This window comes from Manis javanica, chromosome 1 (genome assembly GCF_040802235.1).
Source record: "Manis javanica isolate MJ-LG chromosome 1, MJ_LKY, whole genome shotgun sequence".
NCBI classification, from domain to species: Eukaryota; Metazoa; Chordata; class Mammalia; order Pholidota; family Manidae; genus Manis; species Manis javanica.
The window spans coordinates 211,489,132-211,506,275 of record NC_133156.1 but is presented as its reverse complement, the minus strand read 5'-3'; the positions used below and the strand labels follow the sequence as shown (position 1 = coordinate 211,506,275).

Sequence of the window (17,144 nt, the reverse complement as noted above, 5' to 3'; positions counted from 1 at the left end):
CTTACTGCACAAAACCACAACAATATACATATGTAGTAAATGTACTGGAAGTTTCTATAAAAATAACAAATTTTAGTAGTCACAAAAATTTTAAAAAAAACTGTCTCAATCTCACTCGCAGCTGCTGAGTTGTGGATTTTAAGGATTGTTGTTTTATGATAGACAAATGTCTTGATGATCAAGAGTAAATTCCTTACAAATGTTAATAATTTTTAATCTCCCTATAAATATGATTTATATTTTAATAGTTATGTCACAGTATTTTATCCAACATTTGTAACAGGAATAACTATGGCTAATTTCATCTTTCCTGAAATGGTATCTTATATCTACTAGAAAATAATCTTAATTTTTCTTCCTCATTAGCTATTGCTTTAAGAGTAGCAATATCACAAATTGTATAATCTACAAGTTAGAAATTTGTCCTGGGTAGAAGCTACAGCTTTCCTTATGTGTCCATGAGCTTCTTTCTATAACTTCTTGACACTGTTAGAGAAACTTTTAAGTATCAATTCTCATCAATAATAGTTATTTTCTGAATAATCACAAGAATACTACGTGCTTACCTACATGCAGAAGGTCACATTTCATAATACACTATTATAACAAATTGGTCTAAATTTGAACAACAGAAAGTCAACATTCAAGTTTACCACAGCAAAGTTAATTTTCAAGATTTAAGCAACCTGTTACCACTGTAATCAATACACTAGAATGCCAACCTATCAATTGTAAAATATACAACTGCTATAGTCTCACCACTTGTAACTGCAAAACTAACTTCACAGTGAAAAAAGGAAACAAAGACATGGAGGGCTTTTGAATATAAATACCTACTGGTACATCTTTCTTTTCTTTCCTTGAAAGGTTTGTGCCTCTATGTTCATTCTGTTGTTGATATAATGAACAGTCTCGTTCACCATTTAACTGGAAGGAGCCCATTCCATTTCCTTCAAAAGATACATTTAAATAGATTAAAAAGGGATTAATTTTTATTCAGAAATTATCACATAGGAAAAAAAAATATCTTAGAGATAGCTTCAACTTTCATTTGGGATCACCCAATCAGAATATTTAGTACTGAAGTAAGAAGTTTTACACATGTTCATGTTTTTCTCCTTATATCCCTATCATATAAGCAGATTTAAATTCAAGTCATATCAAAACATATGTTTTTGTTAAAAAAACAAGAAAATAAATATTGAATACTTAAATACTTTCGGGAAAACGGAAATTTATGTTATCCAAAGTCTGTTATCCAAGAAACTGTAGTTGCCCTTTTTAAAACTGTTTCTTTTGCATAATACACAAGAAACTTTACAGAATTAAAATAGTATCATCGAGTATTAATTTGGAGGCAAGTACCCAGCAATAATAAATTTAAAAATAAATGATTAAGTGAAATAAGAGAAAGGAATTAGATGAAGTATCCTCTTCCTTTTCTAAAACAGAATTAGCCTAGAACCAAAACACACTTTCCTTGTTTGGAGTTCATTTTCTTTTGTTGCTACACTACAGATAATGAATTGGACATACATAATTCTCCCAAAGAGGGAAGGCTAGATATGAAATGAGCAACAAGGAACAAAATAAGCCCAGACTGGGTCTTTAATCCTGTCATAAAAATACTCCCAACCATGAGGCAAAAAGCAAAAAAATATCTCTATAGCCATTGCCTTCCTTTTCCCATCACTTACAGGAATTTCAAATACTCTCTTTAAAAAAAGATTTCCTCCTTTTTCAAACAGTATGAAAACCTGGTAACACATTTAATTTCACCTCCCTTTCTTATTACCTAACGCAACAGGCTTTTGTGGAGGTAATCTGGGAGGTGGTGGTCTAGGAGGAACTTGGGTTGGTTTTGCTGGGCTCTCTGACATGGGACATCTCTTGATTGTTCCTTGATTATCATCCTCAGTAGAATGAGTTTCCTGTGGTATGAATATGGACTTAGGCTGAAATAATACAGAGAAGGAGACCAGTGATTAAACATGAAATTATTCATGTTTCAATAAACATGAAAAATATTAAATATTTTCCCTGAAGCAAATATTCTGTATCAGAGGCTTTCAAACTGTATTTACTACTTGGGTTTCAATGTTGTTCAACTATTTGAGTTAGACCGTCTTTATCTTCCTATCAATTCCTCACAAGTCTTCCTACTTAGACCTCCCAAATAAAAATACTCTGGTCTTTCTGATATCTAATTTAAATGAGTCTCTTTTATTTTAAACATTAAGACTAATCAAAGTTCAACTTCCTTCAAGGCTAATCTAAACTGTCTCTTTTAGATGACTCAATGTCTTTTATGTTAATGCTTAATCTTTCAGACTAGGGGCAGAAGATACCAATTAAAATTATAACCTATTGGAGAATATAAGCACAGCAATATGGGATGCTTGAGAAATTTTCTTTGTAGATAATGGATAAACCTCTAGTCAGTTAAGGTTTGGAGAATATATAAATTCTTATAAATGTGTCCCTTATTAGGAAGACTTGCCAACACTTATCTCTAAAATTCATCTCTATACTTCTGCTAACGTAAAACTAAACGAGGAGCAAGTACAGTATTATTTACTCTGTGTGGATCATCATTTTCTACAAAGTACAAAATGAAAACAAAATATAATAATATTCTGGAAACTGGGATTGGTCAGACTCAAATTCTCACAATACCAGCTCATTTTATAATTAAAATTTGCTATGCATATGAGTTTATAAAATAAATTTACATTAGCATTACCTATATTAACTCTTTTTACCTTAAAAAAACCCCATTGTTGAAGTTATTTTGATACTTTTGTTTGACAAAAGGATTTTATTGCTAAAAAATTTTGAAACTTACTGTTTTATTTTGTATTTTTAATTTGTAAGTACCTTCTGAAAATTAACTATCTGTGGTTAAGTCATTATTCTTTACCCATTCTCAGGAAATTAGTCACTAGTAGACTACAGATTTTAAGGGAAGAAAAACTTATAAAAACATGAGTTTTCTAAGTCAAATGAAATCAGACCAACCACTAATACAATCATTTTCATTCAAATTTCTAGAACTTATTATTTGGAATAAACACTATATGAGAAGTGGATAATTTTTAAAAAGACAAAAGTAATGACAGCTATCTAGTTAAACCATGATTAATAACTTCTTCATGATTTTTCTTTGTGGATCCCAAGTGAAATAAGCTACAGAATAACTATTAACACAGTATTGAAGTGGCAGAACAACCACACACACATAGCTCAAATTGAAAGACAAACCTGCCTACCTTTGGTGGCAAAGGAGGTGGAACTTTTGCTTTCATGGTTGAACTATAAAAACATAAAACTTTTAGAGTTAGAATGCTTCATTTTGCAAATGAGTCATTACTATAATATAATTTTTTAAAGATACAGAAGAAAAACTTGCGTAAACAAGTTCCTTTATTAAGATTATAAGTATTTCCCAAAATATTTGTGAAATGTTAGATTATGCCGTATGAAGTATTAGTCAGAAGTAACTGAGTAAATACATTTTCTTCAAGTTAAAACAGGAAAATATAACTACAATTCTAGTTTACATCAATTGAAAACTAACTAATATAGAAACATAAGTAACAATTGGTTTAGGGGAAAAAAGCAAAATGATAATGGTATAAAAATACATCACAATGTAAGTAAGCTTCATTTTTACTACTGTTAGATAAGAGATATCTCTGATGAAGCTGACCAAAAGCTATATATATGTTCAGTGAAATTATAGGCAAAATCTATTTGAAGCTAAGATTCACTGCAATTCAGGACTGGAGTTTTAGAAGTACAAAAACTAAAAGATGATCAGGCATAAACTCTCTAATGAAGAAACTGAGGCCCAAAGAAATTAAGTGACCTGATCCCATGTCAGTGTTGTGAGGTAGAAAGGAAACCTAAGCCCTCAATTGCTTGTCAGGTGTTCTTGTCTCTTTATCATTAAACTACATCATTCTTAAAAAAAAAAAAAAAAGTAAAAAAAATCTAAGAAGATAAAACATCAATGTTTACAATTATTTCCCTTAAAAAATACATTTCTATGCAAAGTATTTATTTGAAACATATCAGATGAAATTTAATCAATCATACAAACCTTTGAAGTTGTAATTAAGATTATAGCAGCTACCAATTACTAATTTATGATATTAAACTACACAATGTTTACTGTCTTTGTTTATTGGTTTTTTTTAAAGTTCTTTGTTATTAATTAGTGCTATTGTCTGAACTGTGTCCACCCAAAATTCGTATGTCGAAGCCCTAACCCTCAATGTGACTGTAATTGGACACAGGGCTGTCAGGAGGCAATTAAGGTTAAATGAGGTCAACAGTGTGGGGTCCCGATCCAATAAGTTTGGTGACCTTATCAGAAGAGGAAGAAATCTCTCTTTCTCTGGTGCCATGTGAGAAAAGGCCATGTACAGACATAGTAAGAAGGCAGCTGTCTGCAAGTCAGGAAAAGGACCCTTACCAAGAACTGACTCAGTGGGTGCCTCACCTTGTGCATCCTAGCCTCCAGAACTGTGACAAATTTTGTCAAGCCACACAGTCTATGGTATTTTGCAATGGCAGCCAAAGCTAAGATGGATTTTGGTATTAAGAAGTGGGATACTGCTGTAACAAATACTGAAAATAAAGAAGCAGTTTTGGAACTGGGTAATGGGTTTTGAGGTGTATCTGGAAATACAGAAGTGTAGAGTGATTCTTCTGGTGAGAGGTCAGAAAGAGGACAGCTGGTAAGAAAGCTCCTTAGAAAAATACATAATTAATAATGAACAGAATCCATTATTCTACCAGAAATATGGATATTAAAGGCATTTAGTGAGTTCATTTTAATGAGTTCTTTGATGGAATGATGAACATGTTATTGGAAACTGGAGGTGATCCTTGTAATAAAGCAGATGAATTGTGTTCTTGTGTTTTGTGGAAGGTAAAACTTGTGAGTGATGAAACTGGATATTTAGCTGTAGAGATTTCCAAGCAAAGTACTGCAGTGACTGCTTACAGCAAAATGAGAAAGAGAAAAACTGAAGGATTTGTTAAGCAAAAAGGAACCAGAACTTGAAATCTGAAAAATTCTCATCCTATCATTAGCTCAGAAATGAATGGCATGAGAAAGCACATTCTGAAGAGAACATGAAGGGTGTGGCTGGACTATAACTCAAAAAAGAATTTATGGGATTCTAACAACAGAAACATTGGCAATTTGAACTGAAGTGGATGGAGATGGGACAAAATGAAGGAAGGGTGCTGGACTCCTTGGATTTGACAGGACAGGATGACAGACCTATCTGAACATACACTATTCAGGAAGAGGGAAATATGATCCTGAAGGTGATCCAGAGAATATCAGATCTAACTCAGATTTATTTCGATTATATTTAAGGGTTTTGGACTTTAGATTGATGCTGTATGAGTTAAGACCTTCAGGCTGTTGGGATGGAATGACTGTATTTTGCATATAAGTACATGAGTTTTATTTTCCCAAGTTCCACAGGTACACAATGCTATGAATTGAATTGTGTCCTTTCAAAATTCTTATGTTGAAGTCCTAACTCCAATATGATTGTATTTGGAAACTACTTTTGGGAGGTAGTTAAGGTAAAAAAAAAGTGAGGTCCTAGTTGAATAGGATTGGTGGCCCTACAAGTAGTAGGAGAAAAGATTTCTTTCTCTACAGCATGTAGTAAGTAAAGTCCATGTGAGGACTGAGCAAGAAAGCAACCATCGGTAAGCCTGGAAGAGCTTTCACTAGGAAGTAAATTGGCCAGCAGCTTGAGCTTGAACTGCTTTTCAAACCATCAGTCTATAGTTATTTGTTAAAGACACCCAAGTTAACTAATACAACTACAATAGAGAAAAGGAAAGAAACCATGGTAGTATCTGTGATACTGTTACAAATGATATTAGTTACTGATGGTCCTGCCAATATTCTTAAGGTCTCAGATTTATAAAATCAGGTCAAATGACACAAAAAACAGAAACAAAACTTACTGTTTAGCTTCATCATCATCCCCTTCATCATCATCTAAATGTGCCACATGCCCTCTAGAAACAAAAGTTAAATTCCATTGTTACCTAATGAGCTTTATCAAAACAAGAAGAAATTTTAGAAAATGCAGAAAGGGCTACTGCAAGACAGAATTTTATTTCTACATTTTTACAGGATTCAGAATTAAAACAAAACAATTTTAGGCTATATGACAGAAACAGATATCTTGTTTGTGACATAAAGTATTTTAAGCTTAATTAAAAATTAAAATTACCGCTGATGTAATTCTTCTTCAACAGACTTCAGAAGACTCCTTAAGAAGAAACAAACAAAAAACAATGTGAATAAATAAGCAAAGGAATACCAACTACATATTCATCACTTTAAACCTTACACATAAATTTAATTACTTTTTTTACTATTTACTAAAAATTTTCTACAACAATCATTTCTAAACCATAAAACATCAAGTTATATTTAATAAGGTATCTCTACTTTCTGTTGCTGTCTTTATACGTGTGTTTTTAAGTAAGCAAAGTAAATCCTAATATTTATTGAAAAATATCAATTCAAACAGGACAACCCGCCATGAAATGTCACAATAGGATTGACAAAACAAAAATTGCAGGTCACAGCCAGGGTTTCCCAGATTCAAATCTTACCCGGACTACTTTACCTGACACCAGAAATTACATTTTCTTTTTCTTAAAATAAGGAAGGTGACATACTTAAAAAAAAACACCATGCTCTCAGGCAATCCTACAAAATGAAACTCAACATGTTGGCTCTCTCTGCAAAAGCATGCATGCATGTGATGTGAATACATGAATGTAGCAGCACTTTGCTTTCACAGAAGACACTCACTTACCTGATGTATCTGTTCTCCAGTGGTGTACTGGCAAACATATTTACACTTTTGGGATACTAAGCCTGCATCAGACCAGGTGTGAGTATTTTATCATAGGAGCAATTTATAAAACTTTGAATTCGGGAATGTAAGAAAGAACTATGGCATTCCTGACGTTCCCTCATTTCTCATCACTGCAAGTTTTCATGCAGCGCACCTCCTATGTAATATGCTTCAAGTATAAAAACTCAATGGCTTTCTCAAAGCTAATGGGATAAAGAGAAATTTGGTTACTGATAGATCACTGAGTTAAATGTGTTTCAGCAGAAAATTTATTCTCCTCAGAAATGTTAAGGTAGTACCTTCTAATTATTTTTCCTCCTGTATATATTGGAAAAAACTGTCCTTAGAATTATCAAAATATAAAATCAAAGAAGCTGAAGTGTATAGTTAGCTGGTATAAGCAATTAATAGATTAAAGCCAACAAATATTTTAATTAGGCCAGCTAAATAACAATCTAAGTATTAAAAAACAACAAAGTTCTAAATGTGGAGTGGTAAATGACACAGGAAAAACATAAACTAATTGCAAATCCTATTTTGCAGATAAAAAATTTGAGTTACTTCAGTTAAATATATTAAGCACTTCAAGGGCTAGCTCTAGGAAGGAAGGAGCTTTGCCTACAGGCAGTAGAGCAAAATGATGACAGGTTGTGAAGCAAAGAGCCTTAAGGTGTATGTATGACCTTTGGCAAGTTACTTAGATTCTCTATGCTTCAGTTTTCATGTCTGGAAAATGGGAATTACAATAGTACCTATGTCAAAGTGTTTATCTGAAGATACAATTAATTAATATAGGTAAAATGCTTAGAAAAGTAATTTGGAACATAGGAGGTACTTGAGCATTTTATTATCAATGTAGGAACATTTCTTTTTTTCTTTTAAGGTGGTCATATTAACATTTTACTTAGGTAATCACTTTAAAAACTGTTCTCCTGAACACTTCTATTATGAAAGGAGTAAGGGATTGATGAGAAAATGGGAGCAACATTTCTTTAAATCAGCAATTCTCAAAGTGCGGTCTGGTAATTCTGGGTGTCCTTACTTAGTCTCTTGCAGGGCTTCTTCTGCAAGAGCTTCAAAACTATTTTAAAACACAAGCATTTACCTTATTCACTTTAATTCTTTCATTGAGAATGAAACTGGAGTTTTCTGGAGACTACAAGATTCATGATATCTTAATAGATTAATGGCAGACATAAGATCCAGCTGTCAGATATTAAGGAGATTTTCAAAAAATATAAAGAAATACAAATGTATTACTAATATGATTTTGTTTCAGAAGAAAAGTTGTTCTTCATAAAAAAGGTTATAGTGGGTCTCAAAAAAGGTTTTTTGTATTACACTGACATATAACATAAGACTCTTATTGCAATTATTTGCTGCTTCTAAGTCTCATGAAAAGAAACAAGTGGCATTACAAGGCAAGTATCATAATGAGGTGGCATTTGTATTAGTCCTTAATGATGAGGAATCTTTCTAACACACACACAAAAACAAAAACTGTCATATATGATAACATGTAATGAGCATATTACTACTTGAAATATTTTGAAAACTTCTCAGTTTAAATATCCAAACTATAAATATTGGTGGTTATAGTCCAATATCATCCTCAGTGATTTTTAATACTGTACATGGATCCTGACCTTTAAAAGTACTGCTTTAAAACTATTATACCAAAATAAACACAGTATCTCTGATTGTACAATGGCTTTTATATCATTTTAGAAGGTATGAAAAAACTTCTTCTTAAGCATATGGAAGTATTTTTTTGAGGCATATCTTTTTCCAGCAGAGAATATTAGGATTTGAAAATAAGGGAATTTAAAATGTAGTTTATTTTCAGTTACTATATTTAATAGGATGCCTATGGCATTCCATTTTTTAAAAAAGAATCTTCCTGGGTGTACTAGGTTCTCTAAAAATAAGACAGGTTGAGTAAGAGAACATGGAAAAGCAGCTGGCCTATGGCTAGCGACTCATGTATTTTTTGTTCATTTACTTGTAAAGCTCCTACCATGTGTAAAGATATTTTACTAATAAAGCTACAGAATTCATGAAATCTTAATGAAAGGTGGGATATATGATTTGCTTTTCAGGCTTTATAAAAATAAAAGGAAACATGCTCAATTTGCTAAAAGGTTCATTTATAGTAAATACTGTATCTTGAGAGCACTGGAGAAAAAAAAAATTGTGATACTGATTTAATCACCCAGATTGGATGCTATACAATAAACAGTGTCACTAGTCTACTTGGATTCTTGTATTATAAAATTTTTAGAAAGTAATGAATAAAACAAAATGATGCCCTCAGATACTGAATTACTAAATCAATCTAAAATAATTAGGAAATTTGCATGAAAAGGTTAAAAATGGAATATGCAAACACAGATTTAACTGAAGAAACTGACATGGAGAGAAGTCAAAAACTAACCTCAGAAATATTTTGCATATTGAATTAACTAAGGAATTTGTGCTGATAGTTACTAAAATCTTTAAAAATTGCCTACCTGGCTCAAGACAATCTATCTGCAAGTACTACCCTGATTATATTTGAAATCAACCCCCAATACCCCTCCCTATTTCTTTAAACCCAAAAAGCAGTTTTATTCACTCATAGTTGCATGTCCTTACATCCAGCAATTATTTACTGAATATAAATACTACACATAGGGGAAACTAATAAGTATTTACTAAACCTTAAATGTGCTAAGTGCTTTACAGTGATTATTCCATTTTACCCTTAGCACCATATGAGGCAGGTACTATTATAATCCCCATTTACTAGAGAGAATTGAGGTAAATTTCTCAGTCACCTAGCTTACAGGACAAGACAGTTCTGATTCCAGATCTGTTATTTACTACACTCAATTGTGTCATGAAGTATATAATTTGATTTATTGTTTTCTCTATTATTTAAGTATTTAGATGAGAATTTACCTTTAGCATTTTTGCTCTACTTAAAAAATCAGAAATAATTAAGAGTTTTCTTTTAAAAATAGTATTTTATTGGTTTTAAATGATCGAAAAAGTTAACCCTCGTAATAACAGAATTCAAAATAAAACTCAGTTAGTCAAAATAGATAAGCATTCTATTAAAAACCAAAAACCTCTCTAAGATAGTTCCTGAGTGGTCTGGAAGAGGTAGGAACCCATAAATGGAAATCTGTCTGTCTGATCACCTATGGAGAAAGTAGGAAATCCTGTGAGTTTTAAAACACTACCTAGTCACAAGAATAAAAGCAGACATATCAGTACAGGTACAATAAGAGAAGTGCTACATCCATGCTCATGTCACATGTATGTATATACCTGTACATGAAACACAGCCAAAGGTCAAACTTTTGGCCAACCTACCTTGCCAGTGATTCGTTATATAGAATACAGTTCCTTAAGCAGGGATTCAATTAATCAAAAAATGAAGGTTGGGCAAATTATTAACATTTTACCTGGCCAAAGTAACTACATACTATGAAAATGTCTAACAATCAGAAACCAGACAATGGGAACTAAGGAAACCAGAAAGCATTTAGTATGATTGGTCATATTTCTTTGTATTTCTGCAAGTATACAATTAAAAAATATATTTAAAATGTACCAAAAAGAGGTAGATGAAATATTTTTCAAAATCAGTCAGTCTCTCAAAATACACCAAAATTTGCTAACAAGGTCCTTAAAACCAGTGACCTTAAATTTAAACCAAATAATAAAATAAACTTCAGTTTTGATTTGCTAACCCATTATGGGACAAATTTTCATCTCTTATCCATCAATAAATTAGGACAAATTATAAACAGCAAACAGTTACTATTAGATAAAATTTCATTTTTCTACCAGGGAAATTTTATGATTTTTTTTCCATTTTAGGAAACATAAATAAGGTAAAGAAAACCCCAACACTTCATAGTACTTAACTGAAGTTCAGCCTAAGTAAAAAATAACATATTTCTCTAGATTGTCACGTAAAGCCTTTTCTCTGTGTTGAGAAAAGATAGTATATTTAAACTAAACATTAAGTTTATAAATAAGGAGAAGACAATTTGGTATTTTCTTGAAATCTGAGCTACTTGTCTTTGGCCATCATTTCTCAACCATTTTAACTTAAAATATGGATGTATGTGTGTATATATCTCAACTCTCTAACGTATGAAATTATATTTTGAATAAGTTGTCCTAATGATTAGAATAATATCTACATTGCTGAGAGATTTTGGCAATTTAAATAGTATTTTCTTATGTATTAGCTGTTATGATAATTATATCATCCATGAACTCAAGAAATGAAAAGCCAGAGTCCTGGCCTCATATCTTGCTAACTCAGGACTATGAACAACTTAAATTGTTAACCATAAAGTGCCTTTTCATTACTGTGCTGTACCACCTAGATAATGCCTAGTGTTGGTAGGCTTTGAATAATTGTTGGATTTATTTCTTGTATTAACTGATAACTTTTAAGACTTCAGATACATTTTAACTACTATCCACTTAAAAAAAAAATCTTTTAATACCTAAAAAGTTAAAGATTTCTAAACAGTGTGAACATTCCGAACTCTTTTCGGATGCCAACACACCTGGGAGAGGTACCAAGTCAAGTTTTATAAGGAATAAATACCTCAACTTTACAAACAAAATAAATAAATAGCTGAAACATACTTATCTTCAGTTGGAATGTACTTTGTTTTCTCTAGCAAGAAGGTCTACAAAGTAGCATGATATAAAAATTTAAGGTGATTGTCCCCATTGTGATAATTAATGACCAAATGATTAGCACATAGCAATGAAAAAAGTAAAAAGCATATTAAAAAGTTTATCTACCAGACTAATATAATTCATTACTATAAATATTAAAATATACTATTTTAAGACAATTTAATTATTCTTGAATTTAAATTTAATTTTAGAAGAAATTTACTTACTTGTTTGCTCCTAAAAAGTAACTACCTTGGTGTCCTTGTCCATATTCTAGTTGTAGATCCTAATTGTACAAATAAAATATTTAGCAAAGTAGTATTATGCCATATAGCATAAACACTAATTTATGTTATTTTAAAAAGAGAAACCCCAAATTGCAAATAAATCTGTATTGCTATATGTTCTTAAAAAGGATGCATGATAGGACTTTCAACAATAAAAGATTTCAGAAGTTTCTAGTCCTGATTTCCGTATTATTTAAGTTTGGTATTTTTCAGGGAACATGTCTGAATAATATATGCAAGTTTCATGTATGGCTATTGATATTATAATTAAAATTTGTAAAAATCAGTTTTTTAGAAATAAAAATGCTCAAGGTATTTATTTCCAAGCTATAAGGAAGCAAAAATGATTACAGAAGAGAATGAGCAACAAAAATCTTTGAGTTTGTATATAAAACTGCTACAATTATGTATACACACACAAACTGCTTCATTCAGGTAATTAATTTTTTTTAGAGATAATAAAATAGAGTGCTCTTTTAAGGTAAATTTTGTAGATGAACATGCACAAAATTCTAAGTTGCATTTTACAATTTTCAATAATGTTGTAAGTAGTCAAATAGCAAAACTTCAGATGAATATTATCAGGGCAGTTCCTCAATTATTTAAACATTTCCACTGAATGCTGCAGGTTGTAGAAAGTTAAGAATTGAAATTTAAAGGGACTAACAATATATGTGTTCAACTCAAATGTCTCCTTGCAAATAAATATATGCTTTCCAACAACCATGGGAAGTACAAAGTAAAATTTCCTTTTCTCTGCTTTTTAAGCCACTGTATTTAAAGTATTCTATTAATAATAAAGGGGGAAATATTTAACATTTTAAGTAAATTTTATTTTCCTTAGAATACAATGTACTTAAAGTGCTTTCTAACTACAAGAGATTGCCAGATGCACAATCAGGACTTAAAAAAAAGTTACCTCCTTAGAGTAGCCTTCCAAAACTGTCCAGGAACATAGCTGTAACCTATTCCATGTCTCCATAGCACTTAACACATAGTTCTCCTTTAGCACTTACACTTCATTTTAATTAATTTATTTACAAGTTTATGAAAAATGGTGGCCAGGTTTTAAGCTCCTCAAACAAAAGGAAATTGTTAAATCCATCTTTGTCAATAGCCCAAGGTCTAGCATAGTACCTGGCACACACTAACTAGGCACTAAATAAAAGCTTATTCAAGTGCCATTTGTTTCTTTTCTTGTAACAGATAACTAACACTTCAGCCTGGTTGAGATAGACAAAGATAATTCTAGATCACAACAATAGTAAACCTGGGAATATGGGAATTCTAAGCAATACATTAAAGTGACAGGCACTTTAACATTTAAGTACTCCAAGACCATCAAAAGAAATCTGATGAAAAAAAATTAAGATCCTGGTTTAGATAAGGCTCAAATTTTGTCTTCTTCAATATCTGTGTCCTTCCATGCATAATAATTAATGTTCTTACCAGTGACAGATAATACATCATAAACAGAAAAGATTAGTCAACTGTCACACTGGTATCACATGAAATTCTAATGAAAAGGGACACCTGTTCTTTCCTTTATAATGATGTATCTTAAAAGATGAAATCACTGTTATAACACTGCCAGACAATTATTTATGCTGTACAATTTAAGTGGTCATGACTTTATACAGGAACTTTTAAGCTTTGGTATTCAATAAAGAGAAATATCACTTCTAAATTTGTTTTCTTCAGCTAAAGATAACTGGGCCCTCTACCACCAACAACCTCTTTAGCTAGTATAATTTTTTAAGCCTTTAAGTCAAGTGGCAGCTTCCAAAGGCATACATGCAGTGGCCATGGCTTCTGTTACATAAACACAGATGTATTGTATGAATAGCCAGCTCATCTGGTATCTGACAATCACCAAGTTGACAGTAATGATTAAAAAAAAAAATCAGTTGAGATCAGCAGTGTACACTGGAAGGTAAGAGAAGAGCTTAAAGTAACAAATATACTTTAATAGAAAGCTAAGCATAGGTTCATATGCAGAACAACATTCAAGTTGGGGAGAAGTTGTAAACAGACCCAAGTCTGATGATTAAATGTGCCATGTGCCAAGCTCTACCAGGAAAACTAAAATTGAAAGGGGCTCATTTTTTATTAATTTCTTCTCCATAAATCAAGTTGTATTTTAGCAGCCATGGAACAATGTTATAGGCATGTCATCAAGTAAAAGAATTACAGTAAGTGCTTCTAATAAGTATCTAATCTCATTTAATTCAACTATTATTTATCAAGCACCTATTATAAGGCAAGAATTCAGACATTAAATAAGAGAAGAAAATGGGCCAAAATAAAAAGGTAAGGAAGTAGTAGTTATTTACATGTCTTTAGAACAATCTAGGAAAGACTGATCTAAAATGCTTTTCAAAAAGGACGTGGATGATAATCTGTCATAGGAAAGTACTACTAAAATATGTAGGAAAAGTACTCAAAATAACCCTAGATGATGGTAAAACATGGCCACTCTTTCCAAGCTAAATAAGAATATATTTGAACATGCTAGGATAGACATAAAAAAATTAGTAGCATAAATTAAGTAACAATTTATTAATGAATGACATTTAACTATAAAACCAAGTAACAACATGGACCGAAAACATGCAATAAACTAGGAGATTCAACCTGAACACTCAAACAAAAATTTAAGGTGGTCACCCTGGCTCAATTAAAGAATATTTTGGTTCAGAAAGTCCTAACTTCAGTGATTTGTTTTATGAATGGGGGAATACTTCTAAACCTCCAGTACAGGCTCTAAGAAAACATGGTGCCAGAAAGAACTGAAAAACAACAAAGGACTTAACACAGAAGACTGGAGAAGGAAAATACCTGATCAAGAAACACTCAGTTTTAAAAAAACTTCTTGGGAGACAAAGTCTATCTCTAATTAGAAAACAGCAAGAAGTCAATAGAATTGATACAGTTGGCTATGAAAACACAAAAGAATATGTACTTTAACAATATTTTTTAACTGCAAGAAAAGAATAGCAGAAGAGAATTTTTTTTCTCATCAAAAAATGAGAAAATTATGGCATGAATAAGGTCATTATAATATACCTTCTAATGTGGTAGATAATTTACAGAAGTAAAAAGGGATTGAATCGTGGATAAATCAAGAAAGATTTTTTACTTCATGAAAAGTTAGAAAAGCAAGTAGGGTCAGAATACAAACTGATCAAGTGGTGTTTGACTAATAAAAGGAGATTTATGGGGACTCAAAATGAGCAACATGATTTTTGTACAGCAAGCCTGGAAGTCAACAATGGCATAAGTAGGAAATGGGTCCTCCCTAGAAATTGTCTTCATAATACATTGGGTAAACTGTGACCACACAACATATATTTTTAATAAGTAATATTTTAACATTCCAAGTAAACTAAGTTGGTATTCACTATTTCTTTTCCAGAATAAAGTTAAGTTTATAGACCTTATTCAATTTTGACCTATATCAGACATAATCTTAAAGTACTTTAGTTATATTTACTGAAAGAACAATCTGATATGCTTTTAATTATAATTTAAATATTTTATTCTTACTTTTTCAGGTATAGTATGTTAATCCCCTTTCTAGTTAAATGCCCAAAAGAACTGAAAACAGAAACTCAACAGATATTTTGTACATCTATGTTCACAGCAGCATTTGTTCACAACACTCAAAAGGTAGAAGCAACGTAAGTGTCCACTGATAGATGAATGGATAAACAAAAAGTGGTTTTTTCAGTGGAATACTATTCAGCCTTAAAAAGGAAATTCTGACACCTGTTAAATGTGTGAATCTTGAAGACATTTATGCTGAGTGAAGTGAGCCCATTACAAAAGGGCAAATACTATGTGATTCCACTTACATAAGGTACCTAGAGAAAAATTCAGATACAGAAAATAGAATGGTTATTGTCAGGGCTGGCAGGAAGGGGAATAGGAGTTCCTTTTATAGGTAAGGAGTCGCAGTTTGGGAAGATGAAAATATTCTGGGAATTGGTAATGGTGATGGTTGTATAACAGTATGAATGTACTTAATGCCACTGGAATGTACACTTAAAAATGGTTACAATGTTTAAATTTTGTTATGTATAATTTACCACAATAAAAAAGTGATGGAATACCTATATAGAGACAGAATGAGCATGAACCCAGTATTAGTGGGGGGAAAAAATACTGACAATGTTGAAGTATAGAATCATAGCTTAGGTTTGAACTAGCCAGGCTGCTTAGATCAAATTCCAGCACTGTTATTATTTAGTTGGGTAGTAAAACCAATTTCAGCTTCTTTGCATCCTAGGTACCCTCATTTGTAAAACAAGGATCATAAGTTAAATATTTAAAGTGTTTAGAATAATGCCTAATGTAAACTTCAAGGTAAATGTTAGCTTTTATTATCATTAGCAGTGATTTTTTTAAGGTTGATTTTATAAATGGCAGGATTAGACAAATATTAACTCATCCCGTCTGCCAGAATTATCCACAAGTTAATTGTCCCTAAGGCCTCCTCTGTCAGAGGACCCCGTCAGCCACTGAACTCCTGACTTTGGTGTTGGGTTGGGGCAGGGCAGATAGTTCCCAGGGACAGGGCTTCTGACCTTGTCCAGATAACGAGGCTAGTCCCACAGGGCACAGAAAGGAGTCTCTGTGACTCTCAAGTGTTATTATGTTTCTCCTTTTGTTGTTTTTTTCTGGAGAATATTAACAAATAAAAGTCAATTTAAACTTTGGACTTGTAGTCTTTACTTTCACAACAAATTTCACTAATTGTCCGTCATTCTAGCCTACATTTATTTAAGTCTGAAGGATATTTCAATCCAGGAATCACCGATAGTATCTGCAGTCATTCCATCTCTCTTGCTCCCTTGGATGGTTAATTCTCAGTCCTCCACTTTCTGGCCTCTCTGGGACACTTGCCACATCCCTCTTTTGACAGTGCATCTACTGTCACAACTGCTTTTCAATGGCTGCTGCTTTACCTCTAACATTGGCTCTACCTTTTGACTACAAACACAGGCATCATCCACTGTGGTAACCAGTTTTCTGCACTCTTTCTTCAGACCTAACTGGGGAACACATGCAATCTCATGATTTCATCTACCATTTCCTCTTTGATGACTTCAATCTTTCTCTTCTGAGATAATCTCCTAATTCCAACAAAAATCAGTTTATAATTTCAGCTCTTTATTTGCCCTCTCTCAGTATTGTGATCTGTGCCAACAACTGTTCTCACGTTAATTCCCATGAAACACAGGAGGAATCTGTCTGTTCT

The 17,144-nt window shown here is 32.1% G+C and overlaps 1 protein-coding gene across 7 annotated transcripts in view; it reads right to left on the bottom strand.

Moving 5' to 3' along the window:
* The window catches only part of MAP4K3 (mitogen-activated protein kinase kinase kinase kinase 3), a 254,608-nt gene that overhangs the window by 35,102 nt on the left and 202,362 nt on the right, over positions 1-17,144 (bottom strand). For 5 of the 7 annotated variants that reach the window (XR_005058777.2, XM_037009323.2, XM_037009325.2 and 2 more), the window contains 7 exons: positions 11,825-11,883; positions 10,266-10,298; positions 6,273-6,311; positions 6,001-6,054; positions 3,270-3,312; positions 1,796-1,955; positions 838-950 (listed from right to left, as the gene is read on the bottom strand). Coding sequence is in view for 6 of the 7 variants with exons in the window: in XM_037009323.2 (XP_036865218.1) it covers positions 838-950; positions 1,796-1,955; positions 3,270-3,312; positions 6,001-6,054; positions 6,273-6,311; positions 10,266-10,298; positions 11,825-11,883 (501 nt within the window). In the remaining variant the exon portion in view is untranslated. The remainder of the gene's footprint in view (positions 1-837; positions 951-1,795; positions 1,956-3,269; positions 3,313-6,000; positions 6,055-6,272; positions 6,312-10,265; positions 10,299-11,824; positions 11,884-17,144) is intronic. The other 2 variants (XM_037009324.2, XM_037009326.2) reach the window with 1 other exon arrangement.